At 41.5% G+C, this 27,397-nt stretch overlaps 1 protein-coding gene across 1 annotated transcript in view; it reads right to left on the bottom strand.

Annotated features, from left to right (window-relative positions):
- Position 1: 1 nt before the first annotated feature.
- Positions 2-27,397, bottom strand: part of fam13a (family with sequence similarity 13 member A) — a 56,090-nt gene continuing 28,694 nt past the window's right edge. Inside the window, 18 exon segments of the mRNA XM_046416182.1 lie at positions 2-1,317; positions 1,442-1,543; positions 1,918-2,114; positions 3,443-3,526; positions 4,719-4,814; positions 5,392-5,475; positions 5,694-5,899; positions 5,996-6,077; positions 6,393-6,534; positions 6,614-6,759; positions 6,761-6,834; positions 8,402-8,467; positions 10,854-11,013; positions 17,870-17,912; positions 18,217-18,275; positions 20,287-20,491; positions 21,311-21,505; positions 21,656-21,697. Of these exon segments, the coding sequence (XP_046272138.1) occupies positions 1,194-1,317; positions 1,442-1,543; positions 1,918-2,114; positions 3,443-3,526; positions 4,719-4,814; positions 5,392-5,475; positions 5,694-5,899; positions 5,996-6,077; positions 6,393-6,534; positions 6,614-6,759; positions 6,761-6,834; positions 8,402-8,467; positions 10,854-11,013; positions 17,870-17,912; positions 18,217-18,275; positions 20,287-20,491; positions 21,311-21,505; positions 21,656-21,697 (2,107 nt within the window). The 3' untranslated portion in view covers positions 2-1,193.

Below are 27,397 nucleotides of genomic sequence, written 5' to 3'. Positions count from 1 at the left end.
GTACAGTAAAAATATGATTTCATTTATATTATATACAAAATACAAATACAATTTATGTACTAAAATGTACACACTCAGAATTCATTAAGCCTTGCCAGTGTTGACGTTCAGCAAAAACGAAATTCACACTGATAATCATCCATTTTGGAGAAAGAAAGGAAAAAAATGTATTCGCTCACAGAAATGTAAACATACACAGTGATCCATATTTACAAAAGAATAAAAATGAGCTCTGAAGACGATGGGAAAGACACACAGCTTTCAGCAACCATTTCTGTCCTCCAGAGTCATCTCACAAACGTCCTTGTCAACGCTCATCAGTGTGAGCAAAAACATACCAGTGAGTCCAAGACGACAATTAGCTTATTTGACATGAAGTAAATGGGAAGGGGAAAAAAGCATCTCAATGCATAAAATGTACAGTCAAACGCTTTAGAAAGTACCTGTGATCACAAAAATAAGCTTTTTTATTGACTTATGACCTCTTTTGCTTCACAGTTTGTACTCTGAGTCGCTGTCTTTGGGTTATATTAAAATTAGAGACCAATTCTTTTAGTGAGCAAATACTCGATTCAACTTCTAGAGAAGCAAGATTCTTTCAGGCATTATGAGGGTCAGAAATAGAGAAAGCTATTCATTCAGTGAATACTGTTATTAAACTGATTGAAGTTATACAAACATCTCCCTTAAAAAAATACACATAAATCTTAAATCGCAAAATCCTTCTTTAGAAACACCACTAATTTAATATCTATTATTTTACTTATAAGGGTTGTTTTTTTTAAGACTTCTACAGTAAAGCGTGAACAAAAAAACCTCTTCTGTTTTGATAAAAACGTTCAAAAGGATAGAAATAAATTATTAGCAGTAAAAGTGTGATTAGGGTTATTTGTGTCTGTCTTTGCTTAGTCATTGAGGAAAAAAAAACTCTTTTTGAAGGTGAGGTTTGGTTGGAAATTAACTCCTCAGGGAAAGCAGGTGACTCTGTGTCGCTTTGAATCAGCTGTGAGTCGGTGGTTCTCTGCGGGCTGCAGAGGAAAAACCCCGCTGGGCGCGACAGAACGGCATAACAGGCCGATTCTCGGCGAGCCATAAACATGAGCGCCGCTGACAGCCACGAGAGGGGAAAGTCAGATCTTTTGTCCAACAGAGTGAGACCGAGCACCAGTCCTCTTACAGTCTTTTATTTGCTCTCAGATGAACTTAGCCGAGTCTCTTTTGCTGATGAGGACTTCCAGCAGCCGCAGTTTGGCTTTAACGTGCTTGTATTCGTTGTACTCCACTGCCAACGGGGAGCGGTCTTCCTTCTGCACATTTCTATGGGAACAAGACAACAAACATTAAGGAACACGTGGAGGTTCAGCTGTGGAAAACCCCTCATGAGATTATCAGTTCATAAAGCTCTCTCGCCATTGTAGTCTGAGCGCTTTCTTCTTCTTACCTTCCGTTTTGTCTGAAGAACTGGTCCTCGAACTCCTTCAGGTTCTTGCGGAGTCTCTTCTTCTCCTCTCGGGCCTCTTGAAGCTGCTCCACAAGCTCCTGTCTGTATGAGAAAGCGTAGAAATATTTAAAAATCTCACACTGGAATATTCAAATTTGTTCTTATTATGTAGTGGTGGAAGAAGTACGTTGACCCTTTTTTGACTATTATACAACAATGTGAAATTACTTCACTACAAGTATTTCAATTCAAAATCTTATTTAATGGGACAAAAACAATTTAGGTCAAGTAAGAAAAAGTAAATTTTTTGGCTCTGAAATGCAGGGAGGCAGAAGTCGAAGTGGCATAAAATGAAAATGCCTCAGTATCTCAAAACTGCTTAAACACAGTACTTTTGTACATGTACTTAGTTACCTTCCACCAGTGCAATCATGTGAGAACAGTCTTGGCTGTCTTCTCTCTTTTCAGGGACTTACGTGGTGGCCGAGTGCAGGTTGGACAGCCTCATGTCCGTCGTGTTCTTCGAGGGTGAGAGTTCATCCACGGGCGAGATGAACCCATCTGCGTCCTCGTCCATGTGGTCCAGGAAGCCGAGGACGCTGAGGTCGGGCCTGACGCTCACGGTGAACTGTGTCTTTGAGTCTCCGTCGTCCTCTGAGCCGTCCTCCTCCTCCTGCAAGAGCACAAAGAGGTCAAAAGGCGGCCAATTCACTGCTGTGAAAAAGACGTGTCGTGTTAGTCATCGCTGGTTAACAATCATACAGCACAGCAGCAAAATGCGCTTCCACGGTCCTCATTTGTGATTCGTGTTCATACACATTAGTATGTATAGATGCAGTTAATGAAGGCGGTCAACTAGAAGACACACAGTCCACCGAGAACCAACTTTATGTAATGTGAAAATCCTGAACCAACTATGTAACCGTTGTTATTAGATATCCAGCAAAATGATTTAGATTAGTGTTTGTCTTAAAACACCCCTGAAGGATCAGTCTGCTTTATTACAACCTGGGTCTTATTTTTGTAGCTTGCACCATTTAGACCTGAACGTAACGTAGAATATCTCATGTGGGAGTTTCAATACTTTTTCTCATGGCCTTAAGTTTCATAGAGAGATGGTTCACATCTCATTATCGATTTATTTTAAACTGGAGGTTTGTATTTGTACTCAGAGTAGCAGCAGATGGATGTTTTACCCATTCATGCGTTACTTTCAGACATCATTAACTAGTTTTCAGGCACAACACACGCGTAGTTTGGCTGTTCAAGCTCACTCTGAGCTGCCAGCTGTCGTCTCAGCTGGTAGCTTAGCAGCTACTTTCACAAATAAATATACTGAAGATCTCAACTTTGTAATCCGTCAGGACAAATTCACAAATATGTGAATATATTAACATAACATTTAACATAACATATAAACATTAAATTGAAATTTCCATTTTTTTTTTAAATAAGTGAAGCAATTTCCAAGCACCCACTGGGATACAAGTGACCCTTGTGAGTACTTGTACTCCAAGTACAAATCAGTGATCTATACTATTTTATTGGGCATAAAATGTTGGATATATTACCCTCTTAATACAGAAAAAGCAACAAATGAATGTATACCAGGAAGTTTACATATTAAAATGCCTGATCTAACTTCTTTTTAACCAGTGCAAGTCATGTTATCTTAGAAATGAGCAAAATATGATTTCTGGCAGAGCTATAAAAATAAGGCCCCAGTTGTGATAACCCAGAATTATCCTTTAAAATCCTTAAAAAAAACCAAAACATGAATGGCTCACACATTTTCACCAATAATCACAGAGTGTTTTCAAACATCAGATCCAGGCAGCTAGTGATTCAACATCTCTACAGGCGCTGGTGGCAGTCAACAGGCAACTACCCAATCACCAGGCAGCAGTCAGGTTCATTAGAGGGGAGGAGGGGGGAGAGGAGGGAGGTGGAGCAGGTCGGGGGAACTGGCAACTGATTATTCAAGCAACAGCAGCTCTTCACCTTGACATCATCGAAGAAGAGAGCGGTTTCGCCCTCGATAATGGGCTGAAGGAGGGGACCTCTGCGCTTGCTGGAGGGAGAGCCCTGTGGTGACGTTTGAGAAGGAGGCGTTAATCAGGCTCACTCTGGGACTTACAGCAAGGCCACGAGAAAACGCCACGAGTTTTCAAGCTCTGTGTCTAGACTTCTGTCGGAGCAAAAGCTAAGCAGATTCTCCACTTTCATCCAACCTCACAACCAACTTATTTTCAACTGGTCTTCCCGAAGACCACAATGTTGAAAACCTAACATGATCCTCATTAGTTTTAACAAACGGCGTCCTTGGTACAGGCCATGACTGAGGTTATTTATCTTGTTTGAGATGTTCTATCTGGGCTGAGATCCAAAGATCACAACAGCCGTTTGTTTTGTAACACAACTGTGTGCGACATGGAGCAGCAATACCAAATAAATAAATAAATAAATTTGAAAAAAGATTAATCAGGAAAGAAAAAATATTTTCACTTTTCAAACTTGTGCCTCTATAAATTCTGTGTACAAATTCTGACATTTTGAGAAACTTATTTCACAAGTGGTAAACACAATTTATTTTAGGTATGAAAGCAGGCAAATGGGGGTTGCTTGGTGGAAAAATTTTTTTGAACTGACGATCTACTCCAGCATCACTTGACCTTTCAGGATAATAGAAATGCTGCATTATTTCTACTGTATAGAATGGCAGCAGACCCAGTTTTCATAATGGGGATTAGAGATGGTGCCTTATATAATGTGTGGATATACTGTGGGCCCATAACGCAGATCACATCTTACGTAATAGAAATGGTTATTAATACTTGAATACACAAATGATAGGGAAAAGGAAGCACACACACGAGTGTATAGGCAGCAAAAAGAAAATAACTTTAAGACTGGCTGACTGACTTGACCTTTCTTTTATCAACAGTTTAGAGGATACGCATCCTCTCACCACACTTTCTGACTCGCTTTTGCACACAGCTAATCATGATGTCATTTCCTGTGAACTCATTCCGCCACCTATGAGCTCCTTTACGTCCGTGGGGGATCCACTAAAGCCGGACTTAGAGCCTTGGAAGGTGGATAACCCGTCTGTGTGCACGGCTGCCACCGCTTCCCACGACAGGCACTAAAGCCAGAATGAGCTGAGCATTAAGTGTCTGCAGACGTTTTGCTGATCGCCCGTCAAAGGGCAGCTTGACAAGTGGGCAGCTGTGGAGGGGATAGGAGGAAGAAGGGAGATTGAAGATGCGATACTTACAATGACAGGGATGGTGGAGGCTCTGCACAGGATCTGCTTCACCAGACGATATCTGTCGTACAGGGGTTTCATTATTTGCCTCTCACACTTTGTGACCTGGAGTAGCAGAAGAAGAGAGAAACAAGGACATCTTGTTAGCACAGTGTTAGCCTCTTTCTGTCCTCTTCCGTCTCCCCGAAGACTAACTAGCTACAGCAGTAACACAACCCGAAACGACAGCTGACCCAGGTTTGCCAGCAAAAACTCTTTGGAGTGTGAAGGTCATTAACTACATAACACTGAGGCAAGCAGCATGATGAGGGACGAGGGTGACAAAAACGGTCAGCTGTGCTTCCTGATATGCAACAATCCTAGCACAAGTTAAACACCACAGTTAATTTGCATTTAGGTTTAACATGAAACAAAGTGTGTATCAGTCAAACTCAGAGTAAAGCTTAAAAAGTCAAGGCATTTAAAGGCACAACCATTCTCATTTTCAGATGAAAGACACACACACACACACACTGCAGACATTATTCACCCCTGAGTTGCAATCTGGGTCACGATCAAGTGGTAGAACAAGATGTTCTCTGTTTGAGCAGACATGAGCTCAGATATGCAGTACGGTGTGACACTTTTGAGGAGGCTGCATCAGTCTGTGTTTGCTCATTTGAAAGAGTGGAAGGTGACTCACTGGTCGACCGTGGATGCTCTCGTAGTAGAGGAGAGCTTTCTGTAGGGCCACTTTCTCTGCTCCAATCTGCTCCCGTGTCATATCCTGTCAGCAGGGGGACGGGAGGTGAGTCAGAACATGTCATAAATTACCTGAATTCAAACTGTTATTCCTTTACACACACATACTGCATCAACATGCAAAATTCAAGCCCTGCCGCCTGCTTTAAAATTGATGCTGTTTATCTTGCGTGAAACATCAGTTTGTCTGTCCATATTTTATTTATCTGTCCTTGTGAGTGTGGAACGCGGTCATGGTCTTACCTTGATGTCCTCAGGGCGGTTCACCTCCTCCCTCTTCTCTTGCAGTTTCTTCAAAATCGCCTCCAGGGTGCTTTCCACCGGAGGCTTCGGCACTTTCTCCTGCTGGGGTTTCTTCTCGAGCTGAGAGCCGAAGCTTTTGGGCAGCGTGTTGCTGCGCTGACGAGTCAGAGGCGGCAGGTCCTCTTCGGACTTCATGAGCTTGTGTTCTGATGAGGACGAGTAGCAAGAGGAAAGATATACATGAGCTTTGTTCATTTTAGTTTGGGTTGTGTTTGGGAGTGCTGTTCATGTCAGTGTCCCACCTTTTAGGTCTTTACGAAGCTTGGCCAGTTCGTTTACCCATCTCAGCACCTCTGGGTTTGCAGCTTTATCACTGTGGGAAGGCTGGATTAAAAAAAAAAAAACAACAACAACAAAATCAGTACATTAGGTGAGAATAGATTCTCCTTTCAAAACAAAAGCAGCATCTGTGAATTCCATCAACAATAACCCTCATGCAATCATCATCAGCCTTTTTGTCAGGCTTTAAAAATGTCTGACAAAACAAGAGTCGCAGACCTCTAATCTCTACATTAAGCTCTACAAGTTTAATATATTTTCTCATACGTCAATAACCTTGCTCATGGTTTGGAAAAAATGACTTTTGAGCTTTGTTATTTTTAATGCGATAAATGAGAAGGCTATTGCTGCTGTACCCACCCTGTACTTCCGCTCGTCTTCAAACTTCTCCTCAAACCTGTGGATCTTTTTCTTCAGTATGTGGATCCTCTTCGTGAGCTGAGCGGTTGTCAACTCCTCTTTCTCGTCGTCACAAGAGCCGAGAGACGAACTCCGCCTGCGGCTGGAGAGAGATATTGATTGTTTCACTGACAGCTCCTATCCCATAGTCTCTACGTACAAAATCATGCCAAGTGTTTTACCTGACAAACGAGTGTGCGTTTGGCGGTGACGGAGGCACTTCAGTGTCGTCCAGGTACTGCTGGCACTGTCCATAAGCGTAAAAGCGAGGGGACAGCATGGGGTCGCTGTCTTCCTCCAGCAGCTGGCGGATCAACCGCCCCCCCCCCTGCGTGAGGGGACAGCCGAGCTTCCTCGCGGTCCATGCTCTCCCGCTGCAGTGATGAGTACGCTGGGACTGGTTCTGAGTGGGACAAACACCAATATGCTTTGTATTAAATTTTGATTATTTGCTTATTCTGCTTTCAGCCAGAGGATAAGCAAACTAGAGCAGGCAAGTCACAGGATCTTTGGAAATGTGGCACATGCTGGCCAGCCGACACCACATAGTTCACCTTAGTACAGTAAGCTCACAGTATAACAGGATCAGGATCTGGTCAAATTTGTTACATACAACACAGACAGTGGTATTTTTCCAACTTGCAACCAAATCCAGAATAAATCCAACATTTTCTGACTTGCTAGAATCTGTCTGACAAAAAGCTTGTCTGGGAAAGTTAAACAGCATCTCTCCCAAGACACTATAATCATCATCATCATAATCATTTCTCTTCCTGCTGAACTTTTTTTGTTCAATCCTCTCTGGCATTGTAAAGTAACTGGACATGATGAAGCTACTTTCTAGCTGTGTGGTAAAAAAAAACAACAACAACAAGAAAAAAAAACAGATGTCACAGATGTAGTGCTGGAACTGTGCGTAAGCCACGCCCACCCTCACCCTTCCCGCTCATCGCCTGGTTACAGTCAGTACCCTGGAAATAATTACGTCTGGTGAAAATAGCCGTGCAGATACCCCCTGACAATCCCCTGGCTATTAATAATGCATGGCGCACTGTGGGATAGAGTCAGGGAGCGACCCCTGTTGAGAGGTACAGTGATGAGTTTGTGTAGTAGTTTCCACTCGGGGAGGAGAGAGATAAACCCAGCTGGTGTGTCTGTTTCAAGCACGTGTGTGTGTGTGTGTGTGTGTGTGTGAGAGAGAGAGAGAGAGAGAGAGAGAGAGAGAAACTAGACAGAGAAATACCAGGTTGTTCAGGAGAGTTCACTGATAAAATAGGGAGGGAAACCTCTATGGAAAATATAAAACTCAGCAGGAATAATAATGTAGAATTCATGGAAAGGGAGAGAAGCATAACACGTGGAGAGGAGACGGAGGGAGAGAAAACAGGCTCAGGAGGAAACCAACCGTCAGTGTAAACATTCAAGGTGTCAGAAAGCACCCGTGAAAATATGCACACCCGGTCTAAAACTGCACATGCATATTTTCCTTAGCTGTGGTGAGTTGGGACGGACGAGAAGCAACTTATATCAAATTCCAGATCTGGTCCCAGGAAACCTCCTGTACTTTTAGGTACGTGCAGTTATTCAAGTAGCATATTAGAGCTGGCTCACAACAGAAACTCTCAATCACGCCAAATGTCTTCCTTCAAGCACTGTTATCTAGCTCAGAGAGCACTGCAGCGTGGCCAGCCAGTAAGACTCCATGGCATTTGAAATTAATCCTTTAAATCAACCGCTCAATGATGGTGCGGGATTAAATAGACTAATGAAACAAAAGCATGCCAGTTTGCCATTTCACTAAAGGTTGTTGCGAGTGTGCGGTGCTCGGCCACAACGTTCCAGATCATTCAAGCATGTTGCCAAGCAGTGGAAAAGGTTATTCAGACAGCCTCTTCTTTCTTCCTCTCCCTCTGACATGTTATTTGCAGCACAGCAAATTAGAAAGGACAGTGATGTAACATCGCACTTACCATCGCATGAACTCTGATGAAAAACGCTTTTGAAATCAAGGAAGGGGGTGTTAAAGAACGAAGAATCTAGGCAAACAAGAAGAAGAACGGGAGAAGTGAAGCAGGGGACAAGATGAAGGAATGAAAACAAGGAAACAGAAGTGAGAACAAGGAAACAGAAGTACAGAAGGACCAGCGTGCATCCTCCTTGGTGCTATAAATGTAAGAAATCAAAGTAACAAGCACTTCCCTAGACTTAAATTAACTCACGAGACACATGGGCATCAGAGTCTGGTCTCTCTCTGTCAATACGTCTGTTAATATCTTTCCACTGTTGCTGGCAGAGATGCAAGGACAGCAGCAGTAGCATGTGTCAGGTCACCATGATAGGCACTGGCACAAAGTGTACTGGAACAAAAGTCTCACACCACTGCCTAATGCCCTCATCCGCCCGCAGGCCCATTTGTACAGTATTACACCTTGTGTACACTACACACACATTCCCTAACAGGACTTACTACCATTGTACAGCTTTATTAACTGCTTATTCAGCTTGGCACATTTGCCACAACATAAACCTTTCTTTGGCTCTGCTTAGTGAAGAATAAATGTGCGAGCTACACTGGGGGGGAAAAAAAAACTCCCAAGTTCAACTTTGCACAATACATTTGCACAACTGCAGTTCATGCTATGGCAGGCCCTGCCAGCTCTCATGCTTCAACAGACCTGATTTGTTCGCCATCTCATGCGCCTAAAGGACATACTGTATGTTTGAGCGGCCTGTCACAGCCAATCATGCAGGATCCCTGCGGCGTCGTCCCTGCCATGAACTTAGTTATGTATTCAGGGCAGAATGTACAGGAGGGAGATTTAAAAAGAGGCAGAAAGCCAACAAAAACAACAGGAATGAAATCTGATCCAATGTCGATTCATAATGTCGGTTCAACAGCTGCCTGGGTTGCACATTTCCCTGTGAAGATGTAGGTAGCTACCATTTGCTACATCATCCCTCAAGCAAGTTGCATTTTAATTAAAAGCACATGCAATTAGAGCCTCCATGTATGGACTGTGACTGAGATCACCTTTATGCAGACTAGAGTAACGGTTTGTTGGCCCAGGCACAATATTTATGTACTGGACATTTCTTCTCTCACGCATCAAATCCTGCACAGCAACAAGAACAACCTCCCACAACCTGATTTTCAATAATCACATTTGACCACTAGAGAGCTCCACAAAACATCCAATAGCAAACACGAGGCTGTTGAAGTTGAGAGATTTGTTGCATGAAATGTTTATGCTCAGACTGCCACATCAAAGAGGAAACAGTGGTGGGAGTGCAGACCAACATTTGCAACGCTTGAAAACTGCAAAAACATGTCACAACATGTCCTTTGGCTATATTTCTCTATAGGACTAAACCTGTTAGTTATCATTCCAGCGTACACTTCAACAAAATGCTGCACTTTCACTGCTAAACACAACACAAGAGCCCCCACCCACCCTGTGTTGCAATATCCTCAAAAATAATCACAGTCTCAGTGCACGGTGAATGTGCATGATTTCCTTTGTGCACAAACGTCAACACAGCATAAACAAATACATTAATAACAAACTCAAAAGACGTTTGACAGCTAAACGGAGGAGGGAGTGACATGTGAATAAAGCAATGTTTGTGACTATTTCTGCAAACTCTGCATTAGAAATGAAGGCAGCATCAATAAGTTAACCAGACAAACTTCATTTAAATTTGATCTTGAGACATTCTAAATCAAGCACAAGTCTGAAAATTTCAACTAGAATCAATAAGTCCCCCAAAAGCAAATGTTTCAATAGCCAGTCGACTGGTACACTGTTATCACCATTCGACCTCCGCTTTAATGATTGATTTTTGACTGTGAATTACAGCAGCAGCTGACCCTGGAAACTGTTTAGTGTTAGAAATTGCCAAGTAACTAATACATCCAGTTAAAAACTCAAAAAGTTTGCTCTTCAAATAAAAGCACAGGAAGAGCTCCAAAGTCAGGTAAACGTTCATATTTTCTCTTGAGCAACTAAACGCAACATTTAAAGGCTAAAGACTTCAACAAAAACAAACTGCAGTCTGCAATGCTGCCTTAGCCTGCCATTTGAGCAAACAAGCATGTCTCCAGTGGGTGTTTCCCCTCCTGATATTCTCTCCTGTCTAGCGAACTTAAAGAGGATCTTTTACAATTAAATCCTACAGGGGAGGCATAGGGAACTACATGAAGAGGAGGAGGAGGAGGAGGAGGAGCAGAAAACAGCAGAAGGTGTGCAGCTGCTACCCAGACACCCATGTGCAGAGCTGGGTGGAGGGTAGAGAGTGGGTTGTCTGGGCATGTGTGTGTGTGTGTGTGTGTTTGTGCTAAAAGTTGTTTATTCAAGATAGCACCGGACCTATTTAGAAGTGACCCAAGCATGAAAACAACAGTAAGCCTGAGTATAGTCTCACCTCCCCAGTTGTTGTCCTCGGTAAGTGCTGTCAGGTCCAGCCGTGGCACGTCCTCACAGCTCGTCTTCTCGCAATCCGGGTCCAAACCTCGCACCTCTCCGCCGCCAACCCTCCCCGCGTCACAACTGACGGGCGACTCCTGGATCTTCATCCTTAAAGTCTGCACAACCATGAGAGAAAAGAAAAGAGCGCTCAACGACGATGACCAGCTCGTGAACACACTCTTTAAGTTGAGCCACACACTCCCTCAGACTGGCCCTGCCCTAACAGAGGGGGCTGCCCCCTGCTCATGATTGGCTGCCTTAGCTGGCCAAAACATCCGCCCATCTGCCTTTGGCTGTGTGTGAGAGAGCTGGAGTGGACTGGCTCCGCCTCATCTTTCACCAACTTGAATCCCTCACCCCCTCCCCCTCCCTCGCTCTCTCCCTTCCTCCTCCTGCCCTCTCTTGTTTTCTCTTTACAGTAGTCCTCCTTGCTTTCTCGCTTGCCTGACGTGCACATATTCCCCACCCTAGTGCTGCTCTGGACTTGTTTGTTTCACAGCAGCGAGCACAAGCAGGAGGGGTGAGTGGCAGAGGGAGGGAGGGAGAAGGGGAGGGAGGTGAGGACAGGGAAAGAAAAAAAAGGCAAGCAGATTGTGAGCCAGCACACGTAGGCTGACTGGGTGTTTTTTTCTCTCTCTCTCTCTCTCTCTCTCTCTCTCTCTCCCTGCCTGTCTTTCTCTCTGCAGGCAAACCTTTTCAAGTCAAAGCAGATATCACACGCAAGCCTTCTCTTCAAGAACATCATCACCTCAATATCCTACCAATGTTTAGCCCTCATCCACCAGCGTCTCCTCTCCGTTTCTTTTCATCTCAAACTTTCTCCAACTCTACTTTGCATATCCATCCATGATCAATGCTGTGCAATCACATTCAAGTGTAATGGGAATAATTTGCGGGAAGCAACATACTCTGCTGCTATTAGAATGCGTCTGCGGCTCACTTAGCACTAAGCCCATGGGGTCCCATTTCCTCTGTCTGGGCGTGGGACCAAGCTATTTTTAGGTAAAAACAGATCAAGACACACTGCTACTAGACCTCATAAATGCCACAGTCAGCTTACAGGAAGGGGTTGCACTTGAATCTGGTTATAACCGCCCTTGTTTTGTGTTATTTGTTCATGATACTTAGTTGTTGTTGGCAGGTTTAGGAGATTACATTGTAACGGCATAATTAGTTTCAGGTGTGTGCGTGTGTGTGCGTGCTCAAGTGAGGGGAAATAACAAGGAGTTATCAAGTCTCCTCAGCTGTTACACGTGAAATAACTTTGATGTGATGGGAAACACGTAGAACACAAAGTGGTATTAGTGTCCGGAGAACGTGCAGCCTGTGATAAACTGAAATTTCCCTTAAGAAGCTCCACGAGTAAGTACATACTGCACCAGCTCACTCAGTCAACATTCAAGGTCCCCATATCAGAGTTTCAAACACATACATTCCTCTAAATAACATTCAGAGCAATGACGTGTTCACTTGTAAGAGCATCTGGAGGCAGCGTGTGCCTAAACAAACAAGCACAGCAGTAACTTCAAATTGAGGTGAACAAAATGCAAAATAATTATGAGAGCACATGTAGGGGACAAATCAGGTACGAACAAAGGTCTTGTGTGACCACGTGAGAAGATAATATGACATGTAGATGTGAATATTAATAAATGTTCTCTGAATATGATTATTAGATTTTTTTGTTTTCCTCTGTAATCACTCAGCATGTGGCCCAAACCAGAATCACACATTGCTTTACTCTTTACAGAGAAACAAATGTAATAACTAATACATACAGAAGAAGGCTGCCAGTGTTTTAAAAATATTGATCACATATTTGCTGGTTAAATAAACTCACAGCAGTCCTGTTCTCACAGCAGACATCCTGTTTTGTCATAGTAGGACAAGCACACATATTACTAGTCACAACAATGCTGGCTATGTTATATTCATGTGTCTATCATGGCACCGCGAACCAGCATACATAATACAAGGATCCTGAAACTGGAGCAGCTGAATGGAATCCAGCCATGATTATTTCATTATTTATACCTGAGCTTTTCCAGTGCAAACAGTAGTAATAACTGTTTACAACTGTTTACTCAACAGCCACTATAAAAGTTTTCTGAAGCCTCTGATCATATTTCATATTTGTTGTTGTCTACTGTTTCAAGGGTCAATTAAGGAGTGAACTTCCATGGTCGAGTAGGTTTAATGATTATGTAGGCTGGCTTTGTGCCAATTCACACCTTAATCAACAACATTTACACTGAAAGCATTATGTCTCACAGAGACTAATCATTATATCCATTAACATAACGACAGTTTGTTATAAAGTAACTCTGATCCAAGAAAAACTTGTTAGTTGTTTGTGTCTGCTTTGTTCTATACTTGTTCACTCTTAATTACTGCACAGCTGCTGGGAATTAAAGTATGGACTCATTAGGGTTTGAAACAGAAAAGTCTACTGGGTGAATGTTATGTCATGTTATGAGTCTCGGAGGTGAGACATGTTGACAGAAGGGCAACTGAACAACACCTCGTCACATAATACATGCAAGATCATGTTGTCAAATCCTTTTATGTGTAAATGACTCATTAAAGCGGGAGTTGCTTTAAGACTTTCACTTGATGATTAGTTTATCATACTTGTTTCACTGAGGGTTGGCTGATGGCTGACCACTCACTGAGCCCTTTACCACTGTAGCATCACGATTTTTTGACTTTTTTAAGGGCTGCTACTCTAAATGTTCTCTTTCTCTAACCTCAAACATACACTGCACAGATCTCATGTGGAAGCAGATGTAAACACAAAATATGCTGTATTAATGCTTTGCAGTGAGAATAAACAAAAGCAGAAGTCTGGGTGAGAAAATTATTGAGTAGTGTGGTCAACACAGGTTGTCTATTCTTCAGCAAGAAATAGAGGTGAGATTTCAACCATAATATCCTAGCTAATGTTAGCCTCAAGGGTGAGAATGTTTTCTGTTGCTAAGCAACACCATCAGCTGTTCAAGGCGCTTGTAATGCTAACGTTTCACACTGGTTATTGTGGTCCTGCAAGTCCTGCAATCAGCCAGATTTTTCAAAAGCAGAGCAGTTGGGAAGGTTTGAGACCCCATCTGTAAGCCCTCACATATATAATCTGAGCCATGCTCTGCCGCCAATCAAAGTCCCAGATCAGATTTCTTCGACTGTCGGGAGGGTTAAATTGGACATAAATTGCCTCAACTTCAAAAGACTCATCTGGAGCCCTCACACAATGGCAACAATATCAATTTGGATGCTACAGTATCAACAAGAGGGCACATATTTTTGCACCCACAACAGCAAAAATACAACAGTTCAGCCAAAGAGGGCAGATGGGCTATCCCTTGGGCAATTTTTAGCCTGGCCTTGTCCATGTCCTTGCCATTAAGTGTAATTTATCAAAACAATAAAGCATCTCAGAATTGCTACAAATGTTAATTAATTAATCGGGGCGTAAATCTTCATCTGTAATGCAAAATTGAAGATTAAAACTGAAACTAAAACTGAGCAATCTCCCCTGTTCTTGGCTTGAGTACAGGCTATTGGGAGGAAAAATCAGGAAAGATCAGATGAGTTGGTGAAGAAGGGCTCTGAACAGGCTCAAATGTGCAAAAAACAGAAACAGTCATTAATATCCAAAATAAATACATATTAAAAAAAAAACCCCAACAATATCACTGCCTGTCGCATATTTTACTGTGGACGCTGTCACATGCTAATTTAGTAGACTTTGCCCAAACTTGACAATAATCACTAGCAGAATGACTGGGATCAGTATTGAGAGTACAGTGTAAACCCACTTCAAGATGCTCTGACTAACACAGTGGATTAACAGGAGCACAGATGTTGCAGTTCACTGTTGTCCTGCTGTGTTTGAAGATAATTCAAACGTACGTGCGTGCACACACACATACACACACACACACACACACACACAGATGACTCAACACACTGCACTCTGTTCCCTGGGACATTACTACTGTGTTCACTCAAACACACTCGAGCCACAATTACATCATCATGGGATGTCCAGCTGGTGCAAAGGAGGGGCAGGATAGAAAGAGCCACTATGTGTATGTGTGGGATGCATTAGACAATGATTAAGCTGTGTTTGGCGGGCTTACACACACAGTGTACAAACAAACACCCCAAGGAATTTAAGGGGCATTTGCTGAGATGGCACACAGACAAGCATATAACCTTGGACACACACACATGCGCACACACACGCACGCATATGTGGTGGCAGATGTGGTCTGACATAAGCTTTCTGTCTCATACCACTTCTGTCTATCTCCACCGTTCTCATTTCAAAACACATGCACACATGAAGCACACACACTTTCTGTGGTGCTGTGTGTTCTCGGTGTGTCAGTGCTGCAGGCATACATAACCTGCACACGTGAGCTGGTATACACAATGCAGCCCTCATTTCCCAACATCAGAGAAAAGCAAAATATTCTCAAATTTGAGAAGATGCAAGCAAAATGTTTCACTTTTTTGCAATTATTTTTACTTAAATTATTAAAACGATGATTAAACAAAAGATCTGCTGTCAATGCACTAATTAGTTATTAATAACAATTCTAAATTCTTATAAATTCAAACACTCTATATATACATATAGAAGTAAAAAAAAAACAGCAGGTCATCATGCAAACATGATTAATCAATTAATTGTTCTAAGTAACTGAGCAGCTCAGAAGAAGACAAAGGTGGCCTGATGGTAACAACCACGTCTGTGTGATGCTCGTGCTGTAACCCGGGCTTTAATGACCGGCTGAGAAGCTGCTGCACCAGCCTCCTCTCAGAGCAGCGACATGCTGGCTCCAGATGGCCGCTCAGTGGCACAGTGTGGTGGTGGTGGCAGAGCTGCAGCCTGAGCTGCTACTAAAATCCATCTGGGCTGCTTAGAAAGAGATTCAACCATATTGGCACTGTGCTGTATGATTCTGTTCAGCTGTGCTGGTCCAGATTAAAAATGGAGACGAGCAGATGGAAAAGGTGACGTGTCTCCTTATGCTAAACACCTCCAGCAAGCAGGTTTAGTGAACACTAAACATAAATGAGGGAAACTCTGGGGTTTTCCGTTCCAGAAAGAGAGGTAACTTCAACTCGGGGTCACTCTGGTTACTGTGGCAACATATCTAACCTGCTCATTGGCAGAGCTTCTTCAGCTGAGCCTGAAGCAGCTTTGTGGTCCAGCCTTTCATTTCCTCATTCACACAGTCAATATCAGAGCATGTTTCGGAACAAATGGTTTTTCACAAGTTTGCATTTTTTGCAGTAAAATCCTTTTCTGGTATTGTTTTTATGATAATTTATGATGATTGATCAACTGACTTTTTTTTTTTTTTTGGATATCTTAGTGATGTAAGAGAGAGCAAAATGTGGACATCATGGATTTAATCTATGCAATGTCCTTTCTACACAGTGACTTTGTGGACATTAAAGCAGCTGACAGGTTGTCAAACAGTTACCCTGTACTGAAAAGTTTACTTCACACTGACTCAAGACAATGATCTACTGTTCATCTCTATGCTGTGGTGGAACATTCCTATCATAACTAGCTTATCCTGTCAGAGACAACGTAAATATTTCTGAGTGGGGATGATCGCGGTACGTCTGAAACGACTTAAAAATTCTAAAACTTGACTAAAGCTTTAACTTGGCTACATTTCAATCTACAAACTCTGAAATATAAATACTGTTGAGAATTGTTTTTAAATGTAAAACAGACATGTAAAACTGCAAAACAGAGCAGGTTTGAACCTCAATCTTATCTGTCTCATCCATATTTTAACTTCACTTGCTGCCTCTCACATTTTGTCCTTGTCGGGTTACAGCTGAATAAATGTGGGATCCCAGAACATTATCATACATTAAGGAAATTCAAGTTGGTCAATGATGAATGAACAGACTGAATAAAATGTATTTATGTTCACTTATTGACTCCTTTCTCCACTTCTGTTCTTAAGGTAAAAGTCAGGGTCCCCATTGGCATTCACTCATATTTTTAGCTGCTCTTAATTTACCCGTTGCCATGGTGAATCATCCTGTCAGAGCACCATTGATAAATGGCCTTTTACCATTCCTAACGCTTGCACTTACCTCGGAGTGAACATACTCAGACTTGACTGAATTAATTCTGATTTGTTGTTCTGGAAGGTAAAACTCAGAGTTTCCCATCTCAGTGTTAGTCAACCCAAAGTTATTTAAACCTGTTATCTGAAAGAAGCCCCAGGATTTCCACTGTTCTGAAAAGCTGAAAGAAAAACAACTGTGTGTTTCTGTAAGAGTAACGGTGTGAAAATCCCTTTAAGCCAGAACCGTGAAATCTCCCTTTGCCATAGTAAACTATTATGTTTCTGTGGAACTGCAGATGAGTTTCTGTTCAGCAAATCAGCTGTGATACTATTACCAAACACTGATGAGTAAGACAGTAACACAGTACTGTGAAGGTTAGTAACACAATGGTCACTTTATAAGGTCTTGTGTCTTTTTACATGCTGCTTAAATGCCTTGTGTGTAGCAGTCAACACACCGGTCCTGTGTGCTGTTTGAAATTGTGCGATAAATGTGCTGATGTGATACCTGCATCACAGTGCACATATCAAAATGATACCTCTCAAACCTCTCACACCGTTACATGTTCACTGAACAAAAACAGCCGTACACAAAAGCGCTAGTCTGAGGGATCATTCGACGTTTGAACTTTTGAAACTCTGCTGACACGTTTCAATAAGTATCAAAATAGTATCGGGATTCAATACTTGGCACTTCCCTTTCCTCTACATCCATCACCCAAAATATGACACTCTATTTTACTCCAGTGGCACACACATGACAGAGTGCATGCACTGTGCAAGAAGATGAGAAGAAGAAGGAGGAGGGCTGAAACAAAAAGCTCAACTTAACAGAGAAATACTCACTGGAAAGAAATTGTGAACTTGAACCTACCTGTGGAGGAGAAGGAAGTTCGTCTTTTCTTGAAATGTCATTTCTAAAAAATCCAACACAGAAACCACTTCAGTAAAGTAGCTTTGCCTGATCACCCTAAGCCTATAACAAAAGAAACACTGACTTGGAGTTTATCTGACTGAACAAACCCTGAACAGTTCATGCATACACATGGTTATATCTCTGCTGCCTGTCTTTATCAGATAAAGTGCCTGTTATGAACATCAGGGACACAACATATAAAGCTGCTAGTGACAGCCAGTAGCTTATCAATGTAAAACAAACATTAGAGCAACAGAAGCTACAACTTTCCTCGAAGGGATTACTTTAAGAATTGAAGAGCTTACACTTTCTGAAATGTCTCCATGTAGTCTGTTCCAGATCTCTCACCAACACATTCCTTGAGCTAGAAAAAGATGTAGACATGTCAAACTTTAATTATCTACATCATTTCCATCAAAATGGGACAAGTTGTGTTATATTAGAATATTCAGTGAAAAACTATGATTGTTATTATAAACCTATTATAAACCTTTATGGTTTATCATCTTTATTGCTTTTCATGCAAATGTAATTAGAGTTTTTTTTAGCTATAAGTGTTAATACTGTGCCATCAAAAAGACAAAGTACTTCATAAGCTGGTATACTGATTTGTAAAGGTCACATGATTTATTTTACATTTATACATTTATATGAAACATATCTATTCTATAGTTGTACAGACAAAGTGGTGGACTGACTGATCACTAACAACAGCAGAACCACACTGGCAGAGGTATACAGCCTGGAGACAATTGTGGACTGGTACAATTTTTAAATGTATATAACTTTTAAAATAAAGAAATATGATGGCTACAATGTATCAAAAGGGTCTACAAAAAAAGTTGCGTACGTGGTATCATGCTGTGATGCTGCACAATGAGCAGCACCAGAGATAACACTCAAGAGGCTGTCAGTGCCTCTAATTACCCTCCTTGGCTTTTGACATAACAAGCTCACATTCTCAGAGGCGGCTGTTCACACCAACAGAGACACAGATCCTCACTAACAAACTTCTGCTGTCAACCAGTCAGCACAACACTCGTCCAGCCAATCACAATTGTGCCAGCTATCACATATATATACCTTATGTGTGTCAAGGCATCGTGTATCATCTGCACTGTTACGTAAGGGGTTGTCAAGGGGATACGATTCCTTTAGGGCGATGGTGTAAACTGAACAAATCTATTTCCATCAATCAGCGGTGGGATGGCATGCCATGCAGCTGAACTTTACATTAGCACAAATCATTTACGAGCCAAGTGTCAACAATAATCCAACTTGCTTTCATGCAACTGTGGTCTAAGAAGAGTCTGTGGAGACTAGATCTTGTTACGACATGGTTCACACCACGTCTTCTTCATGAATTTTGACTGCTTTCACACACTCTTTGTATAGAGCTCTCACTGTGCTGCACTGCTGTTGGGTACGGCTCTCCGCATCTTGGCTGGCAGACGAGAGATTGCCGACTAAATATTTTATTATCTAGTCGTACTGGCACACTTATCCTGGATGCTGAGCTACAGCAGGTGATACTAAAGAGGTACAATATTTTTTTTTGGAATAAAAGTACAGATTCTTATTATTACTGATTAATCTAATGATTATGCCTGCAACTAGCATTTTCATTACCAATCCTGCTCATTGATTTGTAATATTAACTAAAGTTAACTAATACAATGTGAGCTATAAGATCTCTTTGTAGAAATGGTAGAGCAAAATCTCGACCTGTCACCCGAGCCAAGCAGAAGCTACTTCAGTTCATGATACAAATGTTGTTATGCAGCTAATTGCAAACTCATAAGTGGGCTTTACATTTGCACTGCTTCTGGTAAAAGAGGTTAACAATTAGTTTGGCATGTCCCATATTACAGGCCTCTCTGCAATGAGAATGACAGGGAGCCATTAGGGAGACACACTGCTTCCTGTCATCTTCCAACTTCCTGCTGTCTGTACTTAGTGATTCTTCTTAGCAGTAATTCGGAAATAAGGATGAAAAGGGATCGAACCGAATGCTTTAACAACCTGTCAGCATCACAGATACATGACAAGAGAAAATATGCGGTAGAGCTGTTTGCAACCACAGCCTTGTAAACTGTTGTAGTTTCTGGTATGTAAAAATGACAGCTATTTTAGAATTCACAAAGTAGCCTTGATAATGCAACCAAACAACTGAAGAAACTGGCTTTCTTAAGGTTATCTACTGACACATACCTGACATTGATGTGTCACAGTCAGCAAAAAGATTAACTACACAACAGAGAAAGGACACAGTCAAATAACACACAGTAACTATCAGAGGAGAGTCAGAGATGCACTGCCAAAATGACAAATGAAAAAGGCAAAAAGAGACGAGGAGAAAAGGCGTGATGACTCACTGTGTGGGTGTCCTGGTTGTCAGTGAGCTGCAGCAGTGTTGGGCAGCGTTTCGACTTCCTGGGTTTGGGGGTCCGCTCAGCGTGAGCACTCTGGCCTCCCGGTGAGTCCGCGCTCCTGCCCGTGTCCTCCCCCACGCTGCCTGAACTGCTTCCACTACTCGAAGGGATGTTCTCCTTGTTGGTGTCTGCTCTGACGGACGTGGCTCTGTTCTCATACAGAAAGCGATGAGGAAATGAGACATCTGCCTTCCCTCTCACTCTCTTTGTTGCACACTTTGGATTGTCTTTACCAGCTTGGCATTGGGTGAAATGCTTCAGAAAACTAAATGCCAAGGTCATCCTAATACTTCATTTACTTATACCTTCTCCAGCAGCTAATGTGCTGTTTAGTTTTAGTGCTAATTCTATTTAAACTCTATTTACTGTCTACGCTCTTATTGAGATTTTTCTACTGTCTTTGGTTTAACGCACTCCTCTAATCCATGCGTCACTCATCTCTCAGACTCTACCAAATCTCTATCAACAAGGATTAGCTTCTTACCCTTGTTGTGCTCCACTAGTACCATGCAAGATGTTCAGAGACTCAACTGATAATTTCTAAGAGAAGGTTTTCTGTAAATGTTGAGTCACTTACCTCCTGTCTAAGAATTCATAAATTAGCCAGCCTGTTTTTGTTCTCAAATTTCTACTGAGCAAGCAAATGAGCAATATCAAAATAATTTGGCAACTCCTTTGTTCTGTATATACTTATTTCATATAATGTTTTCTTATCTTGCATTGTCTTTATGTATTTATTTACCATGGGATGTGGAGGTTAAACCTAAGGGCTCACTGGGTGAGTTTTTCTCAGGGTGCCGGGAAATTTGTTCATTTTTAAGAAAGTTACACTTAAAGCACAAAATTACAAACAAAAATGAAGTGATGAGAACAGAATTTTTGCAATTCACCTCAGTCTTGTGACGCCACCAGTTTCATGCTGGTACCATCAACTACCAACATCATGACCATGTCAAAGTCGTCGTACCTGTTTCTTTCTCTGTGCCGCAGCCCCTCCCCCTGTTGCTCTCTCTGCAGTCGACGTCTCTGTCGGGCAGTTGGTGTCACATTTGGAGATGGTGGACGTGGGGTCAACTGAGAATCCTCTGAACTTTGATCCCCTGAAGAGTTTACGTCAAACAGGTGCTGCTCCACTACTGAACGTATTGTCTTGTCCAGAAAACTTATCGGCAAAGATAAAAACAAAAAAGACAGTAGAGAAATTGAATAAGAAATGTGGAACTCTATAATCCAATAGAAGATTCATAATAAGTAGAATTTAAGACATTATCTCTAAATTAATTAATCAATTTCAAAACTAAAAGCCGTTTACTTTGCCACATCTGGTGTGCAGTGGACGGGCGAGAGGTGGTTGCTGAAATAAAAACAAGAGGAGAAGAAGGTGAGTTACTGCTACAGAAACAGGTGGTCACAACAGGTCACTGAGCAACGCTGAAAATCCCCCGGGCTCTGATTCTGGCCCTAGGTGATCAAGGCATGTAGCGTGCATGAGTGAGTGTTAACTTCAGCTGTGTTCAGAGCATAAGTAGATCCTCTGAAAGCAAAGTGGCCTGCTTCTATGACTACCAGTAAGTCCTACAGTAGAGAGTATGGTCAGTAAGTACTCTCTATACTGACCTATGGCTTCATTTGTATCTTTTGTTTTTGCTATTCTGCCCCTCTCATTTGGTCAAAACTTACACTGGCATGTAATCTGCAGGAATAAACAAATGATAGGTGGTCATACTGTGGGTGTGTAGGTGGTGTGTCCCTATCTAATTCAATATAATTATGGCTAGATATAAAGACACTGAACTGAAGATATTAAACTCATATCTAAATAGTTTGGTTTGTTACTAAAGATGCAACTGTGCTCATACTTCAACTAAAGACTTTAGAGAAACTAAATCAAATAGCCCCAGCACCACTGACAGTGACTCCTTTTCAATATATTTTGCTGTAGAGGATGTAATTCATCAGACTTTCTAAAAGGCTTTAATATGTTTCTGAAAGATTCTGTCCAAACTCTAAGCTAAAGTAAAGCTAAAGTATAAAATACAGGGCAGTGAATCTCAGCACACTAATCAATACAAAACAAAACTGATTGGCGACATTTTTAAACGATTTTTGCACCAATCCTGATCTTCACTTCCCAGCATGACCCTACAGCTTTCACCAGTTGACAGAGGTCATGTCTGCTTTTCCTGGAGTACAGCTACTTCGACATGTAGGGGTGACCTGAAAAAAAATCTTCCATAAACAGTGATGTTGACAGTAATAGCACAGCTTGGCAGAGGCCCTGTACGGTGCACCGATAAAGGGAGAGATAACAGTGGAACGATAGTGTGAAGGTGACTGTGGTCAGCCCGGGTAAAACGACAGGAACTTGTATTGACATGATCAACGAGGGGAGGATAGTGCGTCAGACAGAAAAGTTGGCACGCCATATCATGTGATGATCATTTTTTAGTAAGTTCAAATCATAAACATCATGAGGCATCTCTTACTTTTTACTGTCATTTTTACTTCTGAACTCATGACTAACAATATTTTTTATCAGACAGACCCTTAACTTTTATTTCACTTTCATTTTTTTCAGACAGCTGGAAAGTAAAGAGCACTGAAAGAGGACTGAATGTTATGTAATCTAAAGTTCACAGGTGCTCGAGAGGCAGGAAACTAAACCGCTCGATTATCTCTGGGCACAGCAGGAAAAATATCAGCCAGATACCTAATAATAGTCTTGGCACTGCTTGCAAGAGGTTAAAGCTAGAGAAAACAGTTAAATGGCTTACTAATGTTGACTGAACCTTCAACCTTCAGGTCTGTTCATCAAGTGCAGTTTATACATTAAGGCCTAAGATATGACAGAGGTGAACAGATCTGTCAACAACTTTTGAAGATTTTCCACCACACCTGGACTGTGGTTCTCTGATGGCATCCTGAAATACCCTTTTCAGGCACAAATCTACCATCTATGTTGCTCTGTAGTGTGAAATCAGGTTTCCTACGTGTCCTCTTGTGCCACATGTAGGGTGTTAATGAAATGAAACAGCTGAGTGTGACTGTCAGTAAGTTGGAAATACCCAGGGTTAGCTATGATCATCTCAAGCAGACTTCTGGTTGGCACAATATAAATGAGTGTGGCATTTTAGTAGGTCAAAAGATGTAGTGACAGCACTGGCTAGAAACCAGTTTACACCAGTTCAGTTTTAACTAATGATGCAATGGTGTCAAACCAGTCTGGTATGAGACACAGGGTTGTTGCCTGGTAAGGGTCTGAGTCATGAACTTCTGAAACGAGGCCAAAAGGCAAGCGGGATGGATCATTGCATCAGTAACAAAAATATCACGACAAGAATATGAGTGAGTCAGTCCTTTCTCAGACTCAGTTATTCCAAAATATAAAATTATACCACTAACCCCAGGCGAATGTTTGATCAGGAAAGCTGGTGATTTTGCAACACAGTGATTGCAGGGTATTTTCATCACCCCATTATAAAAACTTTATGCGAGCTATAAAGACCTCTAAAGTCTCTCCCCGCCTCTCTTTTGTCACTGTTGAATAACAACATGAAAAAAAACATAACAAGAAGACAAACCCTATAGAGGGATTAAAAAAGCATGACTGTATAAGAATAACAGTTGTTTGGTCAAGGTCTGCTTCAGTCAGTACAGTTCAGAGCAAATATGAACTTGGATTGAGGCCAATACAGTGAGTACTACCTTGAAGGTTTACACAACACAAAGTACACATATATAAACTATACAGACATAAGTATTGGTATGGGGCTGATTATCAGGGGTTGTGCTTGGCCCCTTACTTCCAGTGAAGTGAAATCTTAATGCTTCAGCATACCAAGACGTTTTGGACAATGCTATGCTTCCAAGTTTGTGACAACAGTGTGGGGAAGGCCCTTTTCTGTTCCAGCTTGACTGTGCCCCAGTGCACGAAGCAAGTCCATTAAGACATGGCTGGATGAGTTTGGTGTGGAAGAACTTGACTGACCCACACAGAGTCCTGACCTCAACCTCATCAAACACCTTTGGGGTGAACTGGAACACAGATTGTGAGCCAGGCTTTTTGGTCCAACATTTATTTAATGCCAGCAATAACCAATGCTTCAGGCAGTGAGGTTTTGTCTTTGTGGTGCAGAGGCCACTGTAGATCAGGATGCATCGTCCGAGGCTTGGCTGATGGTTGTCACAGAGATAAAAATGCCCGATCAGATCTACTTGGGTGGAATCCATCTGATTTATTAATAGTTTTAATGTCATGGTTGAGTGTGATCTGTGTTCACGTCTGTATGTTAAATATGAAGCTACAACAGGAGGGAACGGCTAGCCTGGCTTTGTACAAAGTACAAATCTGTGTTTTTATCAGAGGTTATGTACCGGATTTTTTCTTGACCAGGCACTTCCTTCCTAGAGTCTTGCTGCCATCATGATGTTTCCAGAGAACCACTGAAATCTTCAGGAAATCAGCTACACCCGGCCAATAAATATTCTGGCACAAAGCCCCTCACAAAATCACAAACAGATATTTTCATCCTTGAAAATGTCCATGAAAATACAATGAAACTGTACATATAACAAGTATCCTCCAATGCCTCCTGCTAGTTTAGTGATATATAATGGATTTGTAGAAAATGTTGTTTCTGTTTTTTTGTTTTCAGTGTGATTTTGTCTATAAGAGTTACTGAACTCTTGAGTCATGTCTGTAATGAAATGAAAGGTCTGGTGGTTTAATACACATTTGTGCTACTTTTGTTTCACTGACTGTTAATTTAAAAAGCCAGTTGTGCAAGTTTTCGTTTTACTTGAGCTTAAAGCTTGCTTTGTATAATTGCTCCATTCTAGGACATGCTAATTAAAAAAATTGCTGTGTAAATAATAGTAAGACCGAAATAATACGTTTCTGTGTTTAGTGTCTATTTTGGTGTTTTAAAGTCAAGTGTTCCTTAAGGTATAAAAAAGTAAGGAGGAAGCAACTCCAAAGCTTTCACAGCAGGTGCTTATTTATACCAGTTAGATCATCTGCACTGTATACCCAGGGGCGTCCATTCAGGTAATCCAGTATTACACCACAGTCAGATATTAGCCAGAGCCTTTTGAGTCTCTGGTCAACACACGCAGAAGAAAATTATGTTGATCTATGATCCATTTTGACCGGGCTGAGGGTAAGCTCGAATGTGGCATCCTGAGAATCTCCATATATAATTTCAGCAAAGAGAGGAGATCTACATCGTATGATGAAGTACAAGCAGGCCAATCGAGTTAGTCACTGATGAATGTGAGCAAGAGAAGTGAAGAGAAACAGACAGAAAGTGTAAACTGATTGTAGTCTTAGTCATTCACAGGTGGCAGAGTGAAACAGACTACAACTAATATGATTTCATTATCATTTCATCTTAATCACAATGCTAATTTTTCCCAACCAACAGTCCAAAACACACAGAGTCACATAAAACAGAAAATGCAGCAAATCCCCACAAGAGTTCAAAATTTACCCACGCTAGTAGCGTGGCTCTATGGATGGCGATGAGGAATTTTCTCAGAGCAAGGAAGGAACTTGAGGAGACCAGATAATGTCTCACTGTAGAAGTTATTTACTGAAGAATACTTGGCTAGACAAGGGAATCAGAACAACACAAGGCAACAGGTGCAATGTCTTCTGATGATGCCTGTCTTCCTTCACAAAGGTGTAAGTCAGGCGATTTCTCCAGTTATGGGCATAACCATTGTGTTCTAACAAGATTGGATGCTGAGCCTAGCTTTCATATTTCAAGTTCCTCACACTGTATCCTGCTGCACCGAGCCTATCTGTGGAAGGACATCCAGTCTCCTTCACCGGCGACTGTTTATTCCCTATCTCTTGTAAACCTCCTAACCCACAGCATACAGATAACAAGCAACTGACTGTTAACTCAGAGAGGAGACTACAATATAAGTATGAAGGAAAAATCCATCACAGATAGCAATGCAGGCAACCCCTTTGGTCCAATCTCAAATATCCCATTAACTACTGAAATTTGTGCACATATTCAGAGCACCCAGAAGATAAAACCAACTTCCACTGGCTTTGGATATACTATTCCTCTAGTAACAACATGAGGTTGGCATTTTAGGTTGTGAGTAAAAACATGTAATAACTATAGGATGAATTGCCATGAATTTTGGTAGACATTTATGCCCCTTTGAGAATTAATTGTAATATTTTTTGGGAATTTCCTAGCATCTAGCTCCGTCACCAGGTCAACATTTTGATTTGTTGCTTATGACCAACTACATGCAAAACTTATGTCATTTCAGCCTCAGCTGTACTTGTGCTTCAAGCTATTCAGCAACTAGCACACTAGCATGTTAAGCTAAACTAAGATGACAAAATGGTAAATACCTGCTAAATATGAGGAAGTTAACATTGTCATTTTCAGTATGTTAAGGTGACCAGTATGCTCAGTATGCTCCTTCAAGAATGCTTGTAGCACATGAGAATAATGTCTTTTCACACCCACTTCACGCTGTGTTCTTCCAGCTGTCTGCAGGTGACAAACGATCCAGCATGTTCATCTCTGCTACTTTCCATGTTAATAACTCAGTGCCAATGTTTCCTATGTAAAAATATACTGTTGTGTCCATATTTACACTACATTTCTTGCTGATTCTATGGCTGCATGTCTAGGACTTGGATTAGTGCACTAGTTGGGACCTTTGACCTTCCATCACTGATAAAATGATTTGTTTCATTACATTATAACCAAGAGACAATATGTCCCAGTCAAAGTTAACACAAAGGTGTTTTCGTGCTGTCCAGGTATGCTGCTGCTAAAAAGCAATATGCAAAAGCTAGAAGCCTATACTTAAGTACTTTGGTCTTGTTACCTTTGATTGATCTTAACGAAACTTTTAATGTTCAAGCTTGAATGTCCAATTTTATATAAAGCATATGGCCATAAAATGTATTTAAAATTGCACTACTTCTTTTTTGTGTGCATCATCCCAGTTACTCTGACAATTATCCAGTGAAGCTTTCGTCCTTTTGTCTTCTGTCGTTCCTCTTTTGGGGAAAGGCAAT

This window comes from Scatophagus argus, chromosome 2 (assembly GCF_020382885.2).
Source record: "Scatophagus argus isolate fScaArg1 chromosome 2, fScaArg1.pri, whole genome shotgun sequence".
Lineage (NCBI taxonomy): Eukaryota > Metazoa > Chordata > Actinopteri > Scatophagidae > Scatophagus > Scatophagus argus.
The sequence above is the reverse complement of the archived record's forward strand: the minus strand, read 5'-3'. Positions and strand labels throughout refer to the sequence as shown.